General features: G+C 36.9%; 1 protein-coding gene and 1 long non-coding RNA gene across 4 annotated transcripts; both read left to right on the top strand.

The window, feature by feature from the left end:
- Positions 1-25: 25 nt before the first annotated feature.
- On the top strand, positions 26-26616 carry LOC111326057 (RNA-binding protein Musashi homolog Rbp6). The gene is made up of 13 exons (XM_022929990.2): positions 26-179; positions 360-400; positions 520-601; positions 728-812; positions 1938-2015; positions 9498-9596; positions 9950-9998; positions 19910-19992; positions 22875-22995; positions 23763-23879; positions 24759-24812; positions 25265-25444; positions 26001-26616. The coding sequence occupies exons 1-13, from the start codon at positions 130-132 to the stop codon at positions 26189-26191; spliced, it is 1230 nt and encodes a 409-aa protein (XP_022785725.2). The 5' UTR covers positions 26-129; the 3' UTR covers positions 26192-26616.
- On the top strand, positions 2025-9491 carry LOC111326067 (uncharacterized). Of its 3 annotated transcripts, none has more exons than XR_002694412.2 (5): positions 2025-4816; positions 4930-5019; positions 5155-5284; positions 5736-5850; positions 6509-9491. It is a non-coding gene; the product is annotated as an uncharacterized LOC111326067 (long non-coding RNA). The 3 variants fall into 3 exon arrangements; XR_002694414.2 differs by lacking the exon at positions 6509-9491 and having other exon boundaries at positions 2025-4518; positions 4631-4816; positions 5736-5883; XR_002694411.2 differs by lacking the exon at positions 6509-9491 and having other exon boundaries at positions 5736-5883.
- Positions 26617-27555: the final 939 nt, after the last annotated feature.

Here is a 27555-nt window from a genome sequence, read left to right on the forward strand (position 1 = left end):
TCGAGGGACATGTGTAACACGTGGTTTTTGTAATTTAATCCGGGATATTTCATTGGTTTGGCGTCCTGTTCGTGTAGGCCTTGATACACTTCACTGAAGTATTCAAACTGATTTCTTATTTTTCTACGAATGTTGAACACAAAAATGGTTCGAGGTACAAGCAAGGGGGATGATATTGGGTGAGAATCTTGGCTTTAAGTTCCATACGTGGCTCCATCGTCCTTCAGGATATTTTCGAGCCGTGGAATTAGCCAACAAAACTTTCTCACATTTTTCATTCGCGAGTTACGATCGATGATTTACATGTGAACACCACCAGCTGAAATGTTTGCAATCTGCTTTTTCTTTACTATTTTCAGGAAAATATTTGTCGGGGGCTTATCCACAGAAACTACTAAAGGTGAAGTGAGCTTATGATGCACTTTAACTTTGTGAAGAAGGAGATTTCTTAGTTCCTCTTTCAACGAGAATGTGCCACGTGTTTTGTTTCTTATCAAAATTTGTTTTTCTGAATTTCAGAGAGCCTTCAAGAGTACTTCAGTGAGTTCGGTGAAGTCACAGACTGCATTGTTATGCGGGATAACACCACGAAACGTTCAAGGTATAAATTATTGTTTACATCTAAACCGATGGATCAATTTCCTTGACTTTACACCGGTCGCATATAGCTAGTACTTTAAGTTAATGTAGAGTCAACGGTTGAGCTTGATTTCGATATGTCTCATAGGGGTTTCGGATTTGTCACTTTTCAAGATCCTGCTTCAGTAGATAACGTGTGCCAAAAGGCTGAACACATCCTTGACAACAAGAAGGTATGCTAATAGTTGTCTGCGTTTTACTTCTTAGACAAGCTTAAAAGTAAGGTTTTCTTAGGTAACTTGCACTGCGATTCATACTTTTTGTGAATAAGTCACCATCCAGATTAAAGACAACATAGTTGAGAAATAGTTTGTCGCAACTTCATTTCTTGGATAAGGCTGTTAAAGTGTCGATGTTTTTCAATCCCCAACAAAGCTGTGTTGAAAAACAGGGTATTCAGCAAGATCTCAAGCCTTCTTGCTCTGCAAAGCCTAAAAAAAGACCTTGCACTGATAAAAATTTAATTAACCTTGGTTCAGTGAGCAAAGTTAACGAAAGGTTCTAGAATATCTTTGCAGCCTTTTCCAATTGAAATATTTCAGTAGTTTTAACATGCCGCAGAATCTAGTTAGTCACTTTGGATGGCACAATGTGAAGCCTGAAATTTTTAGAGAGATATTGATGATTAATGGCAATACCAGCAAGTTGTCAATCTACTTGTATAATGGTCAAAGTGTTTGAAGGCAGGAACTTGAAACACTGTAATCTTGGATCTTTGTGTTTGTTTTGCACAACATTAAACTACCAAAGCAATGATTCTGATGGTGGGTGGAAGTGGGTACATTACATGCATCATTTCTTGAATGCAAAGTGTAAGCTAGAGGGCTACAAAAGTTCCAAACCATGATTGTGAAGTGATACAAAAGTCATGTCCAAAAATCGGTAACTTTGGACCATTCTCTAAATGACAAGGTAGTTAATGGGACGTTTTAGCCTGGAGCCTTGTGATGTACCTACTGTAAGGCTTTGTTCAATTGGCATTCATCAGTGCTTGCTGGCATACAGTTTGGTTAGTCGCCATGGGAATCATAATTTAATGTGTCCTTTTTACAGTAGAGAAATAGAAGGTGGCAGGACCTTTCAGGTTCTTGGGACAAAGCTCTGGAATGGAATTCCTCTAGAAATATGCAAAAAAAAATTACATCAGTTCCTTAGTTTGGCCATGAAAGAACATTTTTCAGCATAGTGTTGTGAATAGAGATATTTACAACTGTAGGTGGTTGAATAAGTTTCTTTTACTTATTTTTAACTGTAGGTTTTAAGAGTGTGTTACATAGACTTTCCTGCAACACTTTCAGGTAGATCCCAAGCGTGCTGTGCCACGAGGACCAGGTCAGCAAGAAATGATTTCCACACAAAGTACTGGTGGGCCTACTGTAAGTTTTGAAAAGGAGTAATAAAGTATGTCTGTCGTGTACCAATAAATATCACAGAAGAAAATACTCTTAATGCCCTACACTGTAGTTTCTTCTCAAAATGAGGAAATCATATCAAATTTAGCACAATACACCAATTCGAAAAATGACAGACAGCTCGGCTCGCGCAGATGGACAGGTGATGAAAATAATCGAAAACGAGGCTAGTCAGTATACATACCATCAACATCGAGTCTGTCTATATAGAGCTGTTTCATCATGCCAACGTACTGCTGGGTGCCAAAATGTACAGGTGCTATTTAGATGGCAACGGAAGGCCTGTTTCTTTCTTCAACTTTCCAAAGGACCTGATCTTGCATAAAAAGTGGATTCATGCCATACGAAGGGAAGAAGGGAAAGACTTCACGATCGTGAAGTCAACTAAAGTTTGCTCGCTTCATTTTCATCCATCTGATCTACAAAAGTCCTTAAACGGGAGGATTTTTGTAAAAAGTAATGCAGTACCTTCAAAACTTGAATGGAAAAAACAGTCCCCAAAGAAAAGAAAAGCACCAACACAACGATGTTCTCCTCGTCGTAAAGCCATGAGCAAAACCAACAAGGCGGCATTAACATCTCCTGTATGTCATGTTATTTGGCCACAAGATATTTCTGCCGATCTTCCTTCAGAAACTAGTGTAGAAAGAAACTTTTAAATGAAGAACTTGGGCAGCTAAATGGCAAAGTAAAATGTCTAGAGGACTAAGTAAACTTTTGCAAGGTGATATGGAACATCTAAGTAATGAAAATCTTCTTTCAAAAGAGGTTCTTCATTTAAAAATTGAACTCCAAGAACTTAAAAAGGACTCAGAATCAAGCAACAAAGAAAGTCTCAGATGCATCAAAGCTCTGCAAAAAAAACAATCTTGATTTAATGCGCCCAAACAAATCTCTTGAGCAAGAAAAAGAGCTGTTGTCTAAAAGGCTTGTCAGTCTCAAAAGATTTCGTGAATCTTGCAAAGAAATGTCGTTTTACACAAGTTTTCCGAACTATGCAACTTTTTGGACAATTTATGATTCCATAAATCCTGGATTACAAGGAGAAAACATTAGGTATTGCAACCAATCAGACAGTGGTGTCCCTGATGATTATTATAATGACCAGGATACTGTGTAAGAGGACTACCAAACAAAAACTAAAAAGGGAAGACCCAAGAAACTCTCTACAGAGACAGAATTTTTTATGGTTATGTGTTGCTTGCGTCAGGGTTTTAGCATGCATCATCTCTCTCATTTGTTTGATTTTGTTGATTCTACAATTAGCAGGAGTTTTACTGCCTGGATGAATTTCCTTCTCTTAAAATAAATAAATAGTCTTTATTTCACTGATAAAATACATATCAAGTGTTACATATAAAGTGTAATGGGCTAAAATATGTATTAATTACTTACAGCTAAGTTATGCTTAAAACTAAGTCTATTAATAAAAGAATTTTTAAAACACTCAGTATTGCAAAGTGGGTATATTGGCTTAACTTGCCTAAGGCTATGGGTAGCAGAGTTAATCCTGGGAAGGGAGTGGTGCAATGGATATGTTCCCACGTGCTTAATTTTTTGAAGATACCTATATCAGACTTATCTAAGCAATTGATAATAGAAACCGGAGAAGATGTGTATCTGTTTGTAAGAATGATCCAGGAAGCATTGTATGGTAGAAAGTTCTGGTGGAGATGAACCATATACTGATATTCCGTACGTAAGTTTAGGCAGAACCAGAGCGCTGAATAATTTGTCCAACTCTGCCTGACAATAACCCTCCCTACTAAGAGTTCTAAGAATATAGAGGCATTTATTAGCTGCGGCCAACTTATTCTTGATGTGAATAGAGAACCTACAATTTCTTGAAATGTAACCCCCAAAATACATAGATGTGATTGTTGGGGGATATTCTGTACTGTGTCTAATACATTCTTGTAGCCCTTCTTTCAGAAAACCAGTTCTTTACATTTAGAGATATTACACTTCATGGAATTATCGATAGACCATTCTGTAAAGTTATTAACTACATGAGCAGCAGTATTACTATCACTATCACCCTTCCAAACTGGAATAATTAGAGTGGAGTCATCTGCATACTGCATACTAGTCATCTTCAAATTTGGAACAATAAACATTTGGCCTTCACAGCAAGTTGTTAGGGAAACAATGCCAGAACCATTTAAGGAGAAATTTCCCTCTACAAGAGTTATAATTGACTGTACGGAGGTTAAGTGTGGAATGCCCAGTAGTCTTCTTTTAAATTCAGAGCTTTTCAGTTCTTACAAGAATAATACTGCACTTAAAGACTCTCTGTCAACTGGCATACATTGCGCGCATTTGTTATTGTTTTGATGAACTCTGAGTCCGACGTACAGGTCAATCCAAGATGGCGGCCTAAACTAGGGACACGGCAAATAGCTTAGTTGAGGCAGATTTATTGGGACAAGAGGGCCCGGGACCACGGGTAAAAAATTATGGGAGTGTGGTAAGTGAATTTTTTTCTTTTAGATGATCTCAAAGCCTCAACATGCTTTCATAGCTAGTTTATCGTCGTGATCGAAGAACTTACCTTCACGCACACAGCTTTTTTCATTTAGATTGCAGATCTTGAACCAGAATAAGTTAAGCCTGAAGGCGAAGCAGAGTCAAATAGGACTTACTGTAAATGCAATTGTGCGTGCAAGACCAAGAGAAACTGTGGTTGTCCATGTGGTACAAGCAATTTATCATGTGTCGCAGGACAATGCAAATGTGGGACGTTGCAAAAACCATGTGCGAACATGGTAAGAGGTTTCTTTAATTTTGTGTAGCCCAAAACTGGAATGTGATTGTTTTACCAATTACTTTTAGTCTCCGCTTCCGAAATATTGACAACATTTCAATTGCAATATGACAGAATCTTCAAATAGTAGCACCTGGGAGCTTGCTACAGAATTCAAAGGAACGGCAAAGACGAGATATAGAAAACGCAAGGGAGGAAATCGAGGTAAAATATAATAAAATATAACACAGCACACATCGCTGATGTAAAATTTGTTTTACCTGACCTGAAGGTCGTTTCGGCTGAGATTGAGCTGTATGAAAAATATCTCTTTTTCACTTTGAAACCAAACATTCATAGACGACTTAAGAGAGGGACAGCAGAGACGATTGCTCATATGATAAACAACGGGCGATTTTGTGAGAAGGCTTCTACCTGATGACAACGACGATGACCTGCAACCAGGCCCAGTAAAGAATGCAGTTCCAAGGTGGTTTATTTGTGGCAATTGCATTTAGATGCCCACTCGCCAGTGTGCCATTTTGCTCACTAGCGTGTCATTTTGCACGGTTTCTTTGTTTTTACAAGCTTGGCACACTTCTTTGGTCGACTGAACACATGGTTTTGTTTTCAGCATACGATAAAAACAAAAGCAAAATTTTGATTAGGCGTGCCATTTGACACACTGCTAGCAGAGTTGTATGTCATTTAACTCACTACCCATTGTTTAGCGTGTCATTTTAGCATGCCTGTGCGTTCACCTTTTTACCCAAATTCCTGTGGAGGGTCAGATTTGAAATTATCCTTGCAATTAGGGGTTAGATCTATAAACAATATTAAAAAAAGTTGTGATAAATATAGATAAACAATGATGTAATACCTGCACATAATAATTGTGATTCTTTTTAAGTGTGGACTTTCCATCTATTTCTTCTAAACAGAATCCTGGATCTGAGCATGCATCTAATGGAGACACTGAGAATTTAGATGCTGGGCACTTTATCTCCACTAGACCACATTGTTTAGTACATTTATTGTCAATGACCAAACCATCAGGTGAAGCTCACAATGAAGGCACCTCTAAACAAACTATGAAACCAGACTTGAATACTTTAAGGGGTTGCCTAATAGAAAACATGTACTTCTGATACTCCAACAATGCTATTGGCTCTTATTTATTACCATGAGCTGTGTATCTTGATGAAAATGGCTTAGGATCAATCAAGGCATTTACAAGGGAGTCATGATTCCTTTGTCGTTTTGGCACTCATCCAAAGTTAGAAGCAGTTATCCTAAACATTCTCTCCTCTTTCCATTCATCAGATTTCGATTGCATTTTAGTTTTTTGTTCAATTTTACTGAGCCTTTTTTTTTCGTCAATGGTTAGATGATCTAACAGATTTTGTTCAGACTCTGCATCACTTGAGTAGTTGGATTCAATCTTGCCACCACAGGGAAACTGAGGAAACTCATCTAATGGAATCTGTCTCATGTGCAGTTCTTGTAACAGCGTCAATGTTACAAAAGACTTGGAAATTTGCTTCTGTAACCTGAAGTTGATAACTGTCATATGACCCTATTGGGCTTCTGCCGGACTTTGTATCCACATGTTCAGTGCTTTCGCTAGAGGGAGTCATGATTTGAGCTAATGCTATATTAGGATTTATTTCTCTCATTTTTTGTTGAAGTGTTATCTCCCATTCTCTCCGCAAAGCAACTGAGTTTCTGGCTTCGTATGGTAGACAGTGTATACCAGGTTCTTTAGCAGAGTTTTGTACTTCATCAAGGTTTGTTTTTGTTACTGATAGCACCATAACAGGCTGGGGTTTTATACTTTCTTGTCTGCCTCTATGATGCCATATTTGTAGTGATGACGTGCAAGCCCTTTTCAGTGTCATGTCATCTTTATCATCTAGGTCTGAAGTATCTTTACATTCATAAAGACTGAACTTGCATACTTTAAACATTAAATAAGATACAATGAAATATATGAAGTTCATATATTTTGAACTTCATATATTTCATTGTATCTTATTTATCACTTTCACGGGTTTATTACGAATCAAGTTAACAGCCTGCTCCCAGTTGGCTTCTTAGCTCAATTGGTAGAGCGCTGCACTAGTATCGCAGAGGTCAGTGGTTCGAATCCCGTACAGGCCTGATTTTTTTCAGGTCTGATTTTCGCTATTGCCTAAATAGTGCTATCTACTGCGAGGATCGTGCATCATACGTATCTAATACCGCAGTTCAAAATATATGAACTTCATATATTTCATTGTATCGTATTTATCACTTTCACGGGTTTATTACGAATCAACTTAATGGCCTGCTCCCAGTTGGCTTGTTAGCTCAATTGGTAGAGCGGTGCACTAGTATCGCAGAGGTCAGTGGTTCGAATCCCGTACAGGCCTGATTTTTTTCAGGTCTGATTTTCGCTATTGCTTAAATAGCGCTATCTACTGCGAGGATTGTGCATCATACGTATCTAATACCGCAGTTCAAAATTATGAACTTCATATATTTCATTGTATCTTATTTATCACTTTCACGGGTTTATTACGAATCAACTTAACGGCCTGCTTCCAGTTGGCTTGTTAGCTCAATTGGTAGAGCGCTGCACTAGTATCGCAGAGGTCAGTGGTTCGAATCCCGTACAGGCCTGATTTTTTTTTTTTTTTCAGGTCTGATTTTCGCTATTGCTTAAATAGCACTATCTGCTGCGAGGATCGTGCATCATACATATCTAATACCGCAGTTCAAAATATATGAACTTCATATATTTCATTGTATCTTATTTATCACTTTCACGGGTTTATTACGAATCAACTTAACGGCCTGCTCCCAGTTGGCTTGTTAGCTCAATTGGTAGAGTGCTGCACTAGTATCGCAGAGGTCAGTGGTTAGAATCCCGTACAGGCCTGATTTTTTTCAGGTCTGATTTTCGCTATTGCTTAAATAGCGCTATCTACTGCGAGGATCGTGCATCATACATATTTAAACATTAAAGCCAAAGAGTGATTGCAAAATCCAACCTGTCTTGCCACACATGAACAGTTTGAATGTTTAACCTCTCCAGTTATCAAATCTAAAGCTATTCTTAAGTGATGTGGGGGTTCATTTTTCTGGTAGCTGTGGTGGCACAAACTCTTTATATAAAAATAATGATCATCACTTGAAGCTAAGATGTCTTTCAGGTATTCGTCATCAAGAAATGTTTTTGTCTTTCTCATGCACATGGGAACTGTGCTGGGCATTACTTGACTTTGCATCAAAAGATTTACCTGATTTTGAGCTGTGAACATCGATTTCAGCTTGAATAAACATAGGTAGTCTTGATAGTTGCATTGACCATCCATCTAATGGATATTTTACTGCAGTAGTACGAGAATTCGTCGCAATACCACTTTGTTGTATTGTTGCCATTTGTTGTTTTCTCTTTCTAAAGACTTCATTTTTGTCTGGATCGACTATATTCTTGTCACGGCAGAACTTATATATTTTTCAACCATAGAGTGAAACGAATATGTGGATTAAGAACTGGGATTAAATAAAACAAAGAATCGCAAATACAATTTATATTTCAGAGTATTTTAACAATATCAAAATAGCTGAGTAAGATCTCTCACCTTTTCATGAATTGTGCCTTCGTTTTAAGTCCCTTGCACAAAACTGCACGGCACTGAAGCCAGAATTTAAGTTCCTCCATCTTAAGCTGAGAGTGTATTCTACCATCAGAGAAGCCCCAGGAATATCATCATCTCTTAAAAACAACCGTGGAATCCATGTTTTTAACCCTAAGGAAAAGGACCTAAAACAAAAAGCCTGAGCGAATACTGACTAACCTCGACATCAAGTTTTTTGTTACCAGTCCATGCACGCGAACCGAGCTGGCCGCAATTTTTAGAATCGGTCTATAGCTCGGAATGTATTAAAATTTTGTCTCTTAAAACTAAAAACTAACCCATCCAAAAGAACTTGATTTAAGCAGAGAATCAATTTTGGTAGGTTGACTGCAATTAAAGCAATTGCAAGAAAGAAAACTGAAAAAATTAAGCTTTGACAGGATTGAAACTTACAGATGTATGTCTCCCAGATACTAGTTGGGTGCTGCTACCAAATGCCTGTGAAATGAAATTCGTTTAAAAATATAGCGAAAAAGTATGAGGCATCAAAGAAAAAATGTCTGCTCTTCAGATCACAAGACAATAAAAATCAGCTCATGTAGAATTGTGTAAGCCACTTACAATTTGATAATTCAGACTTTTTTGTTGATGAAGAATGCACTAAAAACTGACGAAACTTGATCACAATAAGAACTGGTTTTGCAAACACAGTTTTCCTCACAGACTTCAAGCAATTGCCATTCTAATTTCTTGGATTGCTTGGAGTTAGGTCTTTTTGTATGACTCGTGTTTAAGTTGAGGGTGATTTTATGGCATAAAAGGTCAACTTATACATTGAGTAAATACTAACAGTATATACACCCATTTTTGAAAATGCAGCGATTTAAAAATGTATTTATATATACATACCTTTTTCCAATTTGCAACATTTTTGAAAATGTAATATAATATGTAGATATCATCAAATATGAAGCTGAAGGTGCTGGTTGTAGGTGAGAGTGACTTTTCAGCGTGACATTTAATCATCTTCATGGTGATTCTTATTGATATCTTTATAATTTATGTGACTATGTATTTCAGAGGGATGCAGGAAATAATGATAACAAAATTTTTGTTGGTGGACTAATCAGTAGCACCACAGAAGATGATGTGTGGCGGTTTTTCTCAACAATTGGAAAGGTAGGCATAAGGCTGTTAAGCTACATGCAGTGTCTTGTGATGAAACTAATCCATATACTACTGAAAGGTTTATTATCTTGTAGAGTGTGCGAGATCTTACTTTAAAAGAAACAACCTTCTCCGAAACCTTCTGTAATTATATGTGTGAAAGAATTGATTTTCAAAAAATGTCTCTTCTTAACCAAGAAAAGTACTCCCATGTATTCCCCTGCAAAACATGTCATATGCTGGTCACTGAGACAAGATTCCAACAGCTTTTGAAAAATTAAGTCATCTTTGATGTTAGATTTGAAACTAAATACCTTCAGTTTGTGAGTACAGTCTTATGTTCAAAGTTTGATTTGTTTCATTAGGTTGTTCATGTTAAGCTGATGTATGATAAAGAAAATAGCAGAATGCGAGGTTAGTGGATTCATTCTATATTGTACTTTAAGTTTGCAGACTGGTGATGTTTGATGTGTTTCTTTTGCTGACAGCTCTTTGGTAGAGTTATTTTTTAACTATAATAAAGGAAGGAAAAGATAAAGGAAACATGACTCAAGCTATTTGGTAGAACTTTGGGCCAATTGTTTTTGTCGACCTGCAATAGTTTAACTAGTATGGCAACTCCATGTGCAATGGATAAATCTTTTTAATCTGAAGTCAAGTATGCACTGGGGTTTTTTGTGCACAAGAAAGAAGAATTCTCTTCAGAACTTAGTTTTCATATGTAAGAAATGAAAACAAGATAAACTAATGCTGGATTGTGAAGATGAAGGACTTCTAAGTACATATCTAGGACTTCCTACAAGTGTTAAGTCAGGTAAATTTTTCTATTACATTTTGGTCCTTCAGTACTTATTAGCAATTTATTTTAAGTACACATGAAGTAATACTTATAATTATTGTAATCATATTGATTACAAAACAAATTATCTCTCCTAGAAACTAGTTACATGTAATTTTGTCTTCCTAACATAGGAAAGAAAGTATGTCCTACATCTGCAATAGCTATTTTGAGACATATTTTTATATGTGGTTCTGCTTTTGTGATGTAGTGGTAGATCTCAAATTCTCAAATACCTTATGCACATAAGTGTTATATTCTAGTTGCATATTGAATTTCTGCCACTTTTCTTGATCATTTGCACTTAAAGCTCTTTAATTATAAAACGAACAGTTCAGGAAAACTATTCAGAAATACAAAGTACTGGAGAATTAAGAAAGTGATTCTTAAAAGCATTTACAGGCCTTCCAATATACTCTGCTGGTCATTCATGCAGTGTGTATTCCCATGTAACTTAGAATGAAGTGTAATCTTTTGTCTTGTGATGTCTCTTCTGATATGAAATGCAGCATTTGGCCAGTTTATTGCTGGTCTTCTTCAGATGCAAAGGGCTACCAAATATGGGTCACCTTATGAACCATTGTGCTTGACCTGTATTGCTTAGTTTTAAACAGCTGTGATAGAGGCATCCATGCCTCTGGGATTTCTATTCTACTGCCCTGTTGTTGTTATCAGGGTGAAGTCTTAGGTGGATCACCTCTTTTACCCTGCATGTACATGTATGATAACAGTGGCTAAACTTTGCTGTGTTCCACAGCAGGCCAGGGTTCTTATGGGTCATGGAAAACCTGAAAAGTCCTGGAATGTTATTTTGATGTTTTATAGGTCTGGAAGGTCCTGGATAAGGACTAAAGGTCCTGAAAAGTCCTAGAAATCTGCTTAACCAACGCAGTAAAGTTTCCAGACATTTTGAGAAATGTGTGTAAACCATAGGGACAACTGATTTTGAAATCTTGGGAATGAAATGGTTTTAGGTGAAATTTTGAGTGCTGGAAAAATCTATCTTAGTCCCTGAAATTTAACCTAAAAAGGTATACCATGCACAAAATAGGTTTGCCATTTCGCCTCTTTTTTCTATTACGCTTGAATAGCGTAATAACAAAGGTCATGATCATTTGAGGGAAGTTGAGCAACAATATCAGCCATAATAACTTAGTAACGTAATGGAGGAACCCTTTTTCGCAAGACAGCGAATATATCAGCCATAATACCGTAATAACTGAACCTTTTTTCGCAAGAAAGTGAAGCTATTAGCCGTAATAACATAATAACGAACCCTTTTTTGTTAAGACAGCGAAAATATCAGCAGTAATAACTTAGTAAGGTAATGGATGAACCCTTTTTCGCAAGACAACGAATATATCAGCCGTAATAAGGTAATGGCCGAACCTTTTTTGGCAAGAAAGCGAAAGTATCAGCCATAATAACGTAATGGAATGAACCCTTTTTCGCAAGACAGCGAATATATCAGCTGTAATACCATAATAAGGTAATGGCCGAACCTTTTTTGGCAAGAAAGCGAAGGTATCAGCTGTAATAACGTAATGGCCAAACCTTTTTTCACAAGGAAGCGAAGGTATTAGCCTTAATAACGTAATGGTGGAACCCTTTTCCTCAAGACAGCAAAGATATCAGCCATAATAAAGTAATAACGTGAGGGCCAACTCTTTTTCGCAAAACAGCGAAGATGTAATGTGATTGGTGAATGATTTTTCTCAAGGCAGCCGTGGTGACGTAAGAAACCATGCCGTAAGAGTCACCCCCCTTACAGATGTAGTAGCGGTTATTAGAGGTTTCCTAAACTTGTTTGTAGTCCGCATTTCATTGCTGGTTCACATAAGCTAATAATTTTATGTACATAACTTGCATTTCGCAAGATTTTACCACTAATTAATTTTGGCCCGGGCAACAAGTGAGGGCAAATTTTGCAAGTCCTAGAAAATAAGACTACTGTACTTCTTCAGTTAGAGCAGCAAATAATGAAGACTGCCAACACTAATAGTTACGTTTCACGACATGGTATGTATCCTTCTTTGCTTCTATTGCCTGTTACCGGGTTTAATATGGAGAAGGGAATGGTGCCTCAACTTCAGTAGGCAACTCTGGGAAATTGAGACACCTGTTCCTGTTAGTTATTTGACCAAAACAGAACCTTACACAAGACTTTAAGGGTAAACAAACTTACAGGCTTTACGGGTTTGAATAATCACCTCTCCAAAGTTTACATACATACATACATACCTACATACATTATTGATTTTTCCCAATGGGGCTTTTCACATATGTTATTACTTAGGCGATGTTTAAGAACGTGTGTGGATTCCAAATATCCTCTGATCTAAAATAAAAATTCCTTTTACCACTACTAGTTTTAAAAGGGGGAATATGCAACATTTGCCAGTGTCTGGTCTTACGAATGCTAACCTCCTCGCTCTTGATAAAGCGGGAGGAGAGGGGTTTTGGGGCTCGTCCTGTCAAACATCTAAAAATCATTTTGGCGTCGCAAAGATATTCTATCTGCCACTGGGAGCCAGTTGAGGCTTAACGTGGTCATATTTACACACACCACAAAAATGCGACAGGCGAAGTTTCATATGCTTTGTAATTTCGTTATGTTGCCCTTGGAGGTACTCATACACTTCATCAATAAAACAATTTGCTAAAAACTTAAGAGTTAATAATCGTAAGAAGAGGATTATGTTTTTTAAAAATATGTGTGGTATGATTAACCTGACTGAGTCTATGCCTACAGGAAGATGCAGTTTTGGTTACGTGTTCGTCAAAGATCAAATTAGAGTATAAAAATACGCCCAAGTCTTTAACACTGTTGATAGGGAAGAGTTCCTTTCCTATGAAGTTTAGCGAAAAGTGGCCTAACTTTAAGCGCATTTGTCTCGTCCCAAACATCAGCATTCTTGTTTTACTTGGGTTCACTTAAAGATAATTATTAGAGGACCACTCGGCAATTTGAAGAAGGTCATTGAAGCTTTGACACTTCAACAGAACCGGACAAGCATCAATTTAGGTGTCTTTTTGGAAACATTGCTGCTTCATTTTGCTCCCAGTAAGTTCTTGCTTCCCGAGAGACACTTTGGACTATCCTGCAGTAGCAATTGCTGTAGATGACTCTGTTTATGTTGATGACTCGCTCAAAACCTTGGAAGCAAACTTTCTTATTTATTTTCCATGGCTGATTCAATTTATGAAAATGTTCTTCATACGAAATAGTTATCAACGTCTTTGCAGCCTATATAGCATTCTGCACTGCTTCTAAGGGCTGCGTTTCCCCATTGAGGCCGTGAAATTTCCTCATTTAGAGCATACGACTGCCGTCCTTTCCAGCCCTCTGTCTCCAGAAACCTTTTAAGTGATCACTGTGGGCAGAAAAGTTTTATATACGGACTCAGAAAACATGTTGTATTGGTCTGCGTGCAAAGCGGAGAATTTCAACCATTTCTGTCCAACCGGATTGGTCAAATTTTATCTACCTTATTTACATGCTTTCGCCAACAGCATGTAATAAGGTAGATTAAATCTGGGTTCAACTTTCCTGGATTGCATTTTTACTCTCTGACACAATGATCATTTCTATATTCCCAGAAAAGGTTGACATTGCATTATACAGCTACTTTTAGGTCGGGGCTGGAAGCATTGTAGTTGATGGTTCGATGGCCTAAAATTGAAAAAAATAGCCTGATGTTTCAATACAGAGGATACAAAAGTAGCAAAGCATTGAAGGATCACTTGATTCTTCTCATTCGACATGTATGATCATTTGGTTTACTTGGAATTATTTGATTGGTGACATTTATTGAAAATACCGGCATGCCGGCCATTTAGTATTTTGAAAAACTTGCTATATAGCCACAGCATTAAATCGGATGCTTTTAAAGGAAATATTGTTGAGCATGTGTGTATTATTACTTGCATTGTGCAATATGTCCCAGTAGTTGTATTTTGTTTGTTATTATGTTATGACAATTTTCTCTGTTCGTGGAAATCTTTTATTAAAAAAGCCTTCTCCCCTGATGTAGATTTTTCGTTATTATGGCCGGGTACTTTCCAAGTTATTACGTTGTTGCGATAATTTTCTCTGCTCTACCTTTAATTAACCAAATCTTCCCCCCTAGCGTAGATTTTTCGTTATTATGGGAATTTTGTACTCACTGAAAGTTTTCGTTAGTATATTATTACAGGCAACTTCTTTGGACATGGAAATTTTTCGTTATTACGGGCAAATTTTCCTCCCCTCGCGTAGATTTTTGGTTATTACGTTATTACGGGTACTTTTATACTCGCCGAAAGTTTTTGTTATTATATTCTTACAGGCAACTTCTTTAGTTGTGGAAATATTTCGTATGACATTATTACGGGCAAATTTTCGAACCCATCGCGTAGATTGTAGGTTATTACGTCATTACAGGTACTTTTGTACCCGCCGAAAGTTTTCGTTATTACATTACTATAGGCAACTAGTTCAGTTGTGGAAACTTTTCATATTACGTTATTACGGGCAAATTTTCCACCGCTCGTGTAGATTTTTGGTTATTACGGGTACTTTATACTTGCCGAAAGTTTTAGTTATTCCATTATTACAGGAAACTTCTTTGGTCGTGGAAATTTTTCGTTCTTACGTTATGGGTACTTTTCTACTATCCGAAATTTTGCCGGTAAAAAACGAAGAAAGGATAAAACAAGGACGTTGAGGGAAAGGAGAATATAAGGAAGTCATCAAACAAAAGAAGAAAGTAAAAAACTATTACGCTGTTACAAAGTAATAAGGAAAAAAGAAGGAAAAACAAAACCTATAATGCGCACTATATGTTAAAAAAGGGTAGGAATCCTGGCAGGCAGTGACCTGTTTTGTGAGCATACTCTGAAACAGTAGAAGTCGCATTTAAGTCAGTTGTTTCTGTTACGCTCCTTGATTCTCTCTTATGTTAGTCTTCCAGTCTTGTCAACATAAACCTCATCGCATTCACAGGGAATCCTGTGAATGGCATCATCTTCTTTAGTAGGGTCAACAACATAGTACTTGCAATAGTAGCGTGGTCTCCTTCTCCAGTTTTAATGTTACTAGGAAAGATCTCTTACTTATGGTAAAATTGCAAAATATGTTGGCCTCAGCACTGGTGGTTGGTTTCTGTCTTCACTACTCTCAGAGCAGATGACAGATGTTTGTTCTCCTTAGGGATGGCAGAGGGTTATGTTTTGAGAAGTTTGTGGCATTCATGCTGACACTTGTCAATAGAGCTTATTATTGGTCAGTTTGAGCAGGTCTCCTCTATGGGCTGGTAGTGAGACATCCATTGTATCCACCTGGTTCTTTCTCATGCAGGGTTCGACATCTCCGCTAGCCCGGTAGCCCGAGGCTAGTAAAAAAAACACGTTTAATAGCCCGCTGGCTAGTAGAAAACTTGAAAGAAATTATTTATAATTAGTTTACTAGAAGTTCACAGTTGATTAAAAAAAAAAACAACAAAGTTCAAATTTTAAGGATAATACCAATAAAGAAGGCATAAGCCTTTCATCTACTGGCATCTTTTTTTTGTCTTGTGTGTAGATCGTAAATATTGCTAGATTCCAGACTCTTGGCTTACCAATGTTGCGATGCCTTGCACATCGCCTTGCACTTAAAGCATTTGTACTATTCTTTATCATTTTGAAAGATCTTGCCAATAAAGAAGGCATAAGCCTTTTATCTACTGGCGTCTTTTTTTTGTCTTGCGTGTTGATCGTAAATATGGCTAGATCCCAGACTCTGCGCTTACCAATGTTGCAATGCCTTGCACATTGCCTCGCACGATCACCTCGCACTTAAAGCATTTGTACTATTCTTTATCATTTTAAAAGACCTTGCCAATAAGTTTAGAGGAAGGGTTGTGTGTTTTGAGTTGAAGTGGACCTCGAGGGAAATTCATCTGGGCTACCAAGTTGTGTTTCGGGCTAATAAATTTTTAGAAATCACTAGCCGGGTGGCTAGTAATGCAGGTAGCCAAGTGTCAAACCCTGTCATGTGACTTTTTTTAGACTTAGGATTATATCATTTTTTCCTAATGGGTATTTTAGAGCTTAAAGTTACTTGGCTTCTGTCTCTCTTCGTAGTGTATGCTTTCTCTCATTGCAGAAAGCTAAGATTTATGGTTAAAATTAAAGTAGAACAAAATAATTTGGATATATCAACAAAGTTGAAATGGTAAATTGGCCACCGTAACGATTACAAAAGCCGACGTTTCGAGCGTTAGCCCTTTGCTCTGACGAAGGGCTAACGCTCGAAACGTCAGCTTTTGTAATCGTTACGGTGGCCTATTTATCATTTCAACTTTGTTGATATATCCAAATTATTTCGTTACTCCCAGCGACGCAGCCCCAAACAGTTTCTTTCGAAACTATCAGCCTTTATTCATTAAAGTAGAACAACTTGAGTTTGTTTACTTGGTGAAAAAGCTTCAAATGTATTTCCCAAAGCCTCTACTCAGCTATTTACATTGTATTTGGCAAAAATATATTTAAAAAGTACAAACCAAACATTTTTGGCACTAAGTTGTCATCAGGGTAAATCTAAAGTTGATTGAAACAACCAAAAGGGTAGAGCCAAGGTGAAGTGAGATGACAATAGTTTTTGTTTAGTGAAAATCTCAGTTCATTCAGGTGTGAAATCTTACAAAAATGTTATACTACTGACCACACTGCTTGTCTATGAAGGAGTCAAAATGGTGGCCTGAGAAGGGTAAATTGCTCTAAACAACAGTTTTAGACTTATTAAACGTCTTGTTTTGTCTGGCAAAACTTCTTTGAAATAACTTAAATTTTATGAAATTTTGATGTTATTTATGGTCAGTGGTTTTTTGTTTATTATGGGATTTTCTTTAATTCTTGGGATCAAATGTGGTTTGATGCCAATTAAGCAAACTTGCACCTTGGCACAGTATCAGAAACCCTAAAATGAGTGAGGAATTCTACATTAGTAAGTTAGATAAATCTACAAGAATTTAGGCTTACCATCAGGATTGTAAACAGTTCTCTCTACTTAATCTTAACATTGCTTTTCTCACTTAACCTATCAACAGCCCTATTAAGAACAACTAAGACCCAGTTCAAATGTTGTATTTCACATGTGCCAAACTTAATGGGAGAGTTAAATGCATGTGAAGTGCGATGTTTGAATCAATTAAATTCAACTGTTTTAAATTAAATATGACTTTCGCCGTATCTGTGACTGAAACAATTGAAGGTTCGACTTTTGATTCAAACGTCACATCTCACATGTGCTGAACTTATTGCATGAATTATAGGAAATTATTATGATTCATTTATTACCCACAACTCACCAGAAATTCCGTGAATGCTATGTGGGAAAAAGCCAAAACAGCGCAAAAAAATTGGTGGGAGACGAAGGAATTTGTAGTTCTTGCTTTGCAAAGACAAAATATAGTAGTTTGACGTGTGGTAATTACTTTTGTATGAGGTGTTCGGTTTTTGAAAACGAAGAGGGCACTCCTGACTGGAAAGTAGGAAAATCTGTGGCATATTGTGGGTCATGTTTCAATGAAATGATGGAACGTGAATCAAGTCAAAGTGTCATGATGAAAAGCCAAGATGGCGAAGCAAAAACAAACAGCAAAACAAAAGCATTAGTAAGTAATTAAGCAAATACTCAATAGACGTCTTTATCTAGCAAATAAGTAGTGTGCCTGGGATTATTGACAGCAAACAGAGTTAAATTCAATAGAGTTACATTTGATGTTTGAATCAAATGCTGTATTAAACTGTTTTAGTTGATCAGATACAATGAAATATATGAAGTTCATATATTTTGAACTGTGGTATTAGATACATATGATACACGATCCTCGCAGTAGATAGTGCTATTTAAGCAATAGCGAAAACCAGACCTGAAAAAAATCAGACCTGTACGGGATTTGAACCACTGACCTCTGCGATACTAGTGCAGCACTCTACCAATTGAGCTAACAAGCCAACTGGGAGCAGGCCGTAGAGTTGATTCGTAATAAACCCGTGAAAGTGATAAATCAGATACAATGAAATATATGAAGTTCATATATTTTGAACTGCGGTCTTAGATACATATGATACACGATCCTCGCAGTAGATAGTGCTATTTAAGCAATAGCAAAAATCAGACCTGAAAAAAATCAGGCCTGTATGGGATTCGAATCACTGACCTCTGCGATACTAGTGCAGCGCTCTACCAATTGAGCTAACAAGCCAACTGGGAGTGGGCCGTAGAGTTGATTCGTAATAAACCCGTGAAAGTGATAAATAAGATACAATGAAATATATGAAGTTCATATAATTCAATTGAGCTTCATATAATTCAATTGAGCTTGTTAGCTCAATTGGTAGAGTGCTGCACTAGTATCGCAGAGGTCAGTGGTTCGAATCTTGTACAGGCCTGATTTTTTTCAGGTCTGATTTTCGCTATTGCTTAAATAGCGCTATCTACTGCAAGGATCGTGTATCATATGTATCTAATACCACAGTTCAAAATATATGAACTTCATATATTTCATTGTATCTGATATATTACTTTCACGGGTTTATTACGAATCAACTCTACGGCCTGCTCCCAGTTGGCTTGTTAGCTCAATTGGTAGAGCGCTGCACTAGTATCGCAGAGGTCAGTGGTTTGAATCCCGTACAGGCCTGATTTTTTTCAGGTCTGATTTTCGCTATTGCTTAAATAGCGCTATCTACTGCGAGGATCGTGTATCATATGTTTTAGTTGACTAAAATAGGAGTTAAGTTCGGCACATGTGAAATTGGACGTTTGAACTGGGCCTAATCCTACAACTTTGAAAAACCTTGTTGATCCAGGGTTTTTTTTTTTTTTTTTTTTTGGTCTAAGCAATTATTTTCTCATTATTATTATTATTAAAGATATAATGATATTATTGTTTTATTATCGTTTTTATCATTGTTATTACTAATTGTATTGTTATTAACATAACTAGTTAGTGATTCTGACACTTTACAAGTTTCTTTATTGGTACAGTAATTTTTATTTTTTATTTTGATACTATTAGATGTAACTTTTACTCATTGTCAAATCAAAAGACTTGAAATGATCCACTGAAGCTGAAAACAGTCAAACGAAAAATACTATAGGCATTGTAGTGGTCATGTTAATGAGACTATTTACTGTGGAGCTAATATTTAAACAAAAGGGCTTTCTTTGGTCATTTGAAAGAGTTTCCATGGAGAGGGCAGGGGGGAGTATATTTATCTTTTATTTTTGATGGCCGGGGAACTCAGTTTCTTTGCACATGCATTATCATGACCTCAAATTGGGTCAAGGGAAAGTCTACACAAAGATGAAGTCAGTCTTCTTTGACACTTCTCCTTAAAACTTTGATTACCATACTTAAACTTCTTAAATTGTGCTTGTCATTGTTTTCTTTAAATGCAGGTTATCTTTACAGGAATTAACATATGCTTTATTTTACGCATTACTATACTATGGTAGGCTTTGGTTTTGTAACGTTTGAGTCAAGTGAAGCAGTAGAGGAGGCTTGCCGTATACATTATCATGACATCAATGGAAAAACGGTGTAGTTACAGTTTAAGTTCATACTGTGTTGTACATGTATGTTAATTACCTCTTACAGTATTTGCTAGTTGGTTGAGCATAGATCTACACAAATATTGCCTGTGTGAATGTATTGCTGAATGGAAAGACTTCCATATTAATCCTTATTTAAATGTGAATTTTTTTGTTTTGGTGTGCATTGGTACATTAATTTAGCTTTTTTATCATGTTGTTCTAGTATACATAGTATATATGTGTTTATCTAATTGTTCAGTCACAGTTCTGTGTGTTATTTTGGGGAAAAGGCCTCTACTGTTAGGGACACACCAATTATATTTTGGGGAGATGGGTACATGAAATTTTCATAGATAAAGAATTTTTAGTCCTTTTGTATGTGATAATTATTTTTTTTCCTGTTTACATCTTTGCCTCCAATAAGTAGTAGTCTGTCCCTTTAATAGGTGATGCTGTTCTTATTTCTATCACTTCCCTTGCTGTGCTTTGCTTTATGTTAATTTTTATTTACCATATCAGCTCATTTCACTCTCACTGTTGTCGTAAGTGATATTTGTCGAGTCAGAAACTCCAATTGGTGCTATTTTAGGTACATTTGAAATCCAAAAACTTTCTGTAATTTAAAACATTTTAAGATGTCAGTTTAAATCACACAATATTGTGGAACTGTTATTATTGCAAACATGGAGAAAACTGTAATCAGCTGTGGTTCTGCCTTACATGGTTAAAGGAGAGACATTAATCTCAAATCCAAAAAAATGGTTTTTGTTTTTAACTCGTGTTTATTTGAAGTAAATTATGAACAGGTCTCAGAAGTATTCAAATGATGTGTTACATCATTAAGTTATCCAAGAAATGAACTTGTGTTATTGTAGAAGTAAAACAAGCAAATATTCTAGGAGACTCATAGTTTTAGATTTTTCATCAACAAATCAATCTGGCAATGTGGCAATCTGGAAATTGTGCTCAAGCTGTGAATATAAGCTTGGTGACAACTTGTGGTGTTTTCAAAATGACTAGATTAATTGCATTGACAAGACACCGTGAATAGATATTCCAGAAATGAAATGTTTGCACCATATACACTATAGAAATTTCTACTGATAGTCTTGCTGGAAGAAATTATAAAACTAAATTCATAGTCACCAAAGCTGTGACCATCTAGAACTAATGTTGGAAAGATCTTGCAAATTTTAAAGAACTGAACTTCATATCTAAATATAGTTCCCACACTGTGTGACCTTTGTAGTGGACACAATGAGGCATTGAATATTTTGTGAAATGCTTTTTGGTGAATGGTTTATTATTAACCATTGTAATTTGGATTAAACATTGAAAACTTCTCATTTTCCCTTCTATTTGTGTATTTGGTACAAAATAAGAAGAAAGGACTTAAATTATTTTTTTCGTGTAGCTGGAATATAGTGTTGTAGAGTCTGAAGTGACAAGGAAATTAGCCAGAGTAAAGATTTAAAAAGTGGTGAATGCATACAATCTTTCATCATAGACCACAGTGCCATTAGTTTTTGGTGGGTAAGGAGATATCTTTCGCAACTGATTACATCTGTTGCAAAAGTGGCTGACTAAACTTTTTGTTGTGAAAGTGTAGTGAGATCGTCCAGGTGAGTGTAGTCCTGAGAAGGATTGTTGTCAGTGGTGGTGACTGACATTTCGATAACCTGTGCGAAAGTTATCATCAGAGTCAAGTGAATAGTTGTTGTCAGTAGGATGTTCTGAGACCAGTTTGTGTAAAATGATTGGTCAGTTTTGCTGTGATGTTATTGGCTGTAAGACTCGAGTGGCATAAGTTAGCCGTGATTGGTCTGTTTGATCCATTGGTAAATTTAGGTCGTTCTGTTTGGTTCATTTGTAATGTCAATGTCGTGAATGAGACGTTTGTATGGAGCCAGTAGTAGTTGACACCTGTTGAGGGGAGTCTGTTCTAAGTTAGTAAACAAGCTTTCCAGAGTCAGTCGTTAAAAGTAGTTAGTGCTGTAGGTTAGGCATTGCGCAGAGTCCCAGTCAATGGTGTTCAGCAATGTGATGGTTGACATCACCTTTCCTCATCGCCTTTACTGCATAAACTTTTTTTCCAGTGTAACTAGATTTCTATTACACAGATTTATTTTCAAATTTTCAGGGATGTAAAGAACATTGTTAACTATCAAAAATGCCAATCAAAGATACTGGTCTCCAACTTGGTTTTTATAGTAACTTTAACACTTTAAAAAAGTACCTTGAGCTGGGTTTGTCTTTGGAGAGTTATTGTTACATTTATATTGAATATGATGTTATTAATTGTTTTCAATGAATCTTGAACAAGTTTGTAATAAGCTTACCTACATGTTTTGAGGTATTTTAAGCTTAAAATTTTGATGCTGATTTTTTTTATCATGTTTATAAGCTTTCAGAAGCCCTTTTGAGCCTCTTTATTTGGCTCTGATGTTGTTGAACTATGAAACTGTAAAGCTCTAGTTTGCTTTACTGAATTTTTATCAATAGTCAATAATTGTTGCTGTGAAACCTCATTACTAATTTTGCTCTAAAAAATGAAATAAGCCTTTGAAATGGTCACTCTGTTTGCGAGGATACTCCAAACATCATAAGTTTCCGTGAATCTCAATTTGTATGGAATGGTTATACTAAAATATTCTTTCATGATAAATACAGCTAGCAGCATTTTTTTGTTTTTTTTAGAGTTAACTTTCTGTGAACTTTTGAGCTTCCTTAACATTAAATTTGCAACATTGAATGCACAGCTATTTTCTTCGGTGTCGTGTAGTTGCTTGCCTTTTTATTTCTCACCTTTCAGTCATAGTACTTACTGTTTTAATGTCCACTCCCTTTAATGATTCATATCGTGATCTAACTTCTGCTTCTCTTCCAGGCTGAGGCAAAGAAAGCTGAGCAGCGTGATTCCAGAATGGGACCAGGAGGAAACATGGGCATGGGTGGAGCACAGATGAACAGTGGGTACAACAATGCACAGTATTACCCTCAAATGCAAGGTCAGAATCATTCTTGAATTCTAGATGGAATGTACTTGTCACCTTTATCATAGCTTTTATTGGTAATTTTCTGCAATCTCTTTTGCCACACAAACCTCAAATTAATACAGTAAAATTGTCTCTCCTGATAGACAAGATATTTGGTTTTTTTTTGCTCTGAAAACTTTGTCTTTTACCATGCATTGGCAAAAGGCATTTGTAAAACAATTAGTGTCTTCTGCAGTGTCACTGCAAGCACTCTAAGATCTTTTTTATTCAGTTCTGTTTGAAACAGGTGGTTAATTCAAACATAAACACTCTCTCCCCAGAAGCAAGGTTTATTTTCAAAATAATCTTGCAGCACTTGATATGCCATAGGAAACTACTAGTCCCAAAAGTGACTCTACATGACCCTTATTTTACTCACTTTCAGGGGACTACTTTATTTAAGGAAGACTCTTAAAAAATAAATATATATATATCAATAGGAAACTGAATAAATAGTGATCACAGAATATGGGAATGCATAGAAGGTACAAGAAGTATCACTTGGGTGGGCCAGAAGTAAGCTTATTTGTAAGGGTACTTCAAAGCTGAAATTCATGGCATTTTGATACTCATGCCTGCATCTGTAAATGTTATATTGTCTTATCATTTGTGATAGCTATCTTTTTATGTTACTACTATAAAAGCAAATGGCTGACTTCATGAAAATAGCAACAGGGTTTTTACTCCTGCTCAGTTTCCTCAAGAAGTAATACTGAAAAAAGTTGTTATATCTTTAAAAGGTCAGTTTGGTGGCCCTCCTCCAGTCTCTGGCATGGGTCGAGGCTATGCAGGCTATGGTGCAATCCCTCAGGGCTATCCAGGGGCACCAAACATGGTCACTCCAGGGTATGGTTATGGTAAGTCCAGATACACTGCCTATCTTAACTTGTCCTCACAACTAACTAATCTTCACAAGTTCTTTGAATGAAAGCAGTCAAATTTCAAGGCCTAACAGAGATAACAAAGTAAATTAAACTTGTGAGATGAGACAACCCATGTCCAATATGTTAGGATGTGAACTAGGAAACTACATCAAATTTATTGTATTTCCATCATTTCAAAACACAAATTAAAAAAAGTGTAAGTTATATGTAACAAAAATAGTGGGCTGGTTATTTACATGAAGTCTAACCAAAACTGCAGTTTTACACAATTCGTGGGCTTCAGAGATTCTCTATAAAAGGATTGATTAAACTAAAAAAAAGGCCCTTCCACTATTAGCTTTCTGCCCTTTCGAAGTTATTCACAAAAATAAATGTTCAGATGAAGTTTGATTCAGTTGAAGATGGCTTAGAACATGGTTTTGTTAAATGATACTAAAATTTGTTTAAATAACCTGTTCAAAGAGTTTAATGAGAGTTTCTCAGAAACTCGGTAGATGCTCTTTTACTTATTGGAAAATAGTTATTCTCAAGTTTATCCCCAAAAACATTTTACATGGGTAGTTGGGGAAAGTAATTCCTCAAGAAGTGGCAATTCCTCCATTTGTCCACTAACATATCCTCAAGGGCTGCCCTCTAGGTACCACATGTGCTGTCTACAAACTGTTTTAAACACTTCAATCTATGCTATGAACAATTGGTTAATATTAAAGATGAAATGGATTATGGTTAATGTGCCCAGTAAGAACATTTAAAGTCTTTGCCTCATTCATGTAACGAAAGCCATAGAGCAGAAACACATGTAATTATATTTTCAATTGATTATCAATGTACATTACAATTTTGCTGTGATAGGAGGATATGACCAGACTTCCATGTATGGTGCACAAACTTCTGTTGCCACTCCTGGTAAGAAACTGTTGGTATTGTATGCTGTTCTTGTTTGAAAAGCAAGATTATTATGATTACTATGTTCTTTTGGATTAAGAGGAAGGGCTGAGAGGGGAAATATTTGGCTCAAGCACACAACTTCCAGGAAGCCCATTTAAACTCTAATTACTTGCCTGGGACCTCTACGTACTTAGATCCTTAGCTTCTTGTTGGCCAGCCTATTTTCATCTTTCTGTTTTATTTTCAGTTGAAGTTCACTGTGAGAATTCACATTCTTAGAAAAAATCTTTAAAAATGTTTGAGTGTGGGGCTTTACGTTTTTTTCTTGAACAGCTCACATCAACCCATCTAGGCTTACACACATATTCTATTTTACTGGCTGTTCAAAACTTCTTGGAGAAGTTATAATCTTGTATACTTAAGATTTTAATCATTGTTATTTTAAATTTTGAAATTAATTATTTTTATAGGGTATGGAAACTATAGTGCAGTACCTTCATCAGCAGCAGCATCCATGGCTGCAACATCAGGTGGATATCCAGATTACAGTCAGATGTCAGCAGCAACACCCCAAGCTGGAATGCCAACAACTGCTCCTGGTGGCCAGCCTCGCTTAGAGACCCCTGCTACCACCGACTACTCAGTGTATGGTAAGTAATGGTGCTTGGACGGCGGTAGGGGAGGAAGAGGGGAGATATCACACCTCACCATGCAGTGACCCAATTGTTAAAATTGAGGTTTTCATCTCTGGGATCTAAGTTTGTTGATCTCAGTCTGTGCCACACAACTGGTTTTGGTAGGAATGGTTTTCTGCTGCAATGGGGCATCATTCAACTTAATCTTAAACCATATTAATCTGAGCAGAGGCTGCAAATCGTAAACAAAGAGTTTTGGATTGTTGGTTTACCATGTATCAGACCTGACACACTGCTCTCCAAGATATCAATCTTTTAAGAAGGCTACAATTGACTTTAATTGTTAACTAGCAAGTTGGTTTCTACTCCTTCCTTCCCACATCTTCAATCTTCCTTAAAGATACACATAAACAGTTCTAAATTAAAAGTTATTGATGACTGGTGTCGAGCGGACAATTTCGATAAACATGAGATTTATGATATCAGCTCCTGGTGTATTTTGTTATAGCTGTGAGAGTTTACTGGGCCGTTCATATTTAACCGTGATTTTACAATATTTGTTGTTGGACAGGCCTGGGCAACTACCCCCAACAAGAGTCCAACTATGGTCCGGCTAGGACATCGTTCTCCTCTGACTCGGGATACAGTGGCTATGCTGGTAATGCTGAGCAACCTGGCTACGGTCCAGGTCCCTATGGAGGAGGAGAAAGTCTTGGAAGGGGAGGCAATGCTTCTCGTGGATTTCACCCGTACGGACGATAGAGAGCTGGAAAACTTTTAAGAAAATGGAATTTGCTAAAAACTTAACCTAAAAACGAACGATTTGGTTTATGAGCTTTCTAGAAGATCATGGCTTTTTCACTGACGAAATATTTTAACCTCAAAGTTATCGTTTGTTTGTTTTTTACTTCCATTGCCAGGAGTTTTAATCAACTTTGTTCAGTTGTTAAGAATCCTCGTAAAGGTATAGTTTTCTCTGCATAAATTCGCACATTACCCATAATTTTGAACGAAATATTGGTCTGAGATAACTAAGTCAACTTGTAAACAGGCAGGAAGAATTTCAGAGTGAACTGAAAACCAGCAAACAGGGCATGTGAGAAACCTGTTTACTATTTGATTGACTTCATCGATCATATTGCTTATGTTCCGTTAGTAGATCAATTAAAAAAAGTTTACGGTCTTCATTTACTGCAGTGTTATTTAAGTCTTTCAGGAGCATAGCTCTTCGCCGACAGAGTTGTGCAAGGGGAGGTGGGGGCACACATTTGGACTCTACTATCCCCGATAGATATGTTTCAACAGACGGGAGCAACAAAACTGATACACTATCTCAATGAACACTTTTCAATTTTAGAGGATGTACCCTTCTTATTCTTAGGCCGGACAGGCTAAGGGTCATCTGGGAATCGACGGTCGGGGATATCAGAGTGGCACTAATAATGGTTTCTTTTTGCCTCGTCACGGCCTTGGGACAATGAAAACAATTAATTGTCCCCACGAAAAATCGAGCTCCAAATCTTAGAGTTCTGTGTGGCTCAGTGTTAAAGCATCGGATTCGGGGAATCCGAAAGTCTAGGGCTTGATTCCTTTTTGGAACTAAGATTTTGCATTCTATGACCCATCTGCGTGGCGAGACCGATGCCCTCTTTCATTCGTCGTTAGTAATGTTTAAACAACCCCTAGTGGACTGATCTATCCTAATCTAAAAGGGGACGTCAAATGAGCTCAAATATTGCAATCTACAGGGAATATCTCGGGATTCTTAAGGGATCTAAATTATCCGAAGTATGAATTATACATTTGCAAGAGGATTGAGACGGATCCTTGGCGTTGAAGACACAGGATACGTCATAGTAGAACGCTGCCTCATCAACCTATTGTTTTGTCAACTAAGTGCCGAAAAGGACAGGAGAATCTATATTCTCTCTCGCTGGCTCTTTGGAACATAGACGCTCATGGAAACAGAAATTTTCAAACGAAAAGCTGTTCTTAAGCTTGTGTTATTTCCCGAACGCCCATACCACTTCAGTGTTTCGCGAGGAGAACGCTAGTGGTCTGTAGTGCTCACCGTCGTCTATTTGATGGCTCGCGATCACGGTTATTCCGACAAGCACCCTTAAGAG

Source organism: Stylophora pistillata, chromosome 4 (assembly GCF_964205215.1).
Source record: "Stylophora pistillata chromosome 4, jaStyPist1.2, whole genome shotgun sequence".
NCBI classification, from domain to species: Eukaryota; Metazoa; Cnidaria; class Anthozoa; order Scleractinia; family Pocilloporidae; genus Stylophora; species Stylophora pistillata.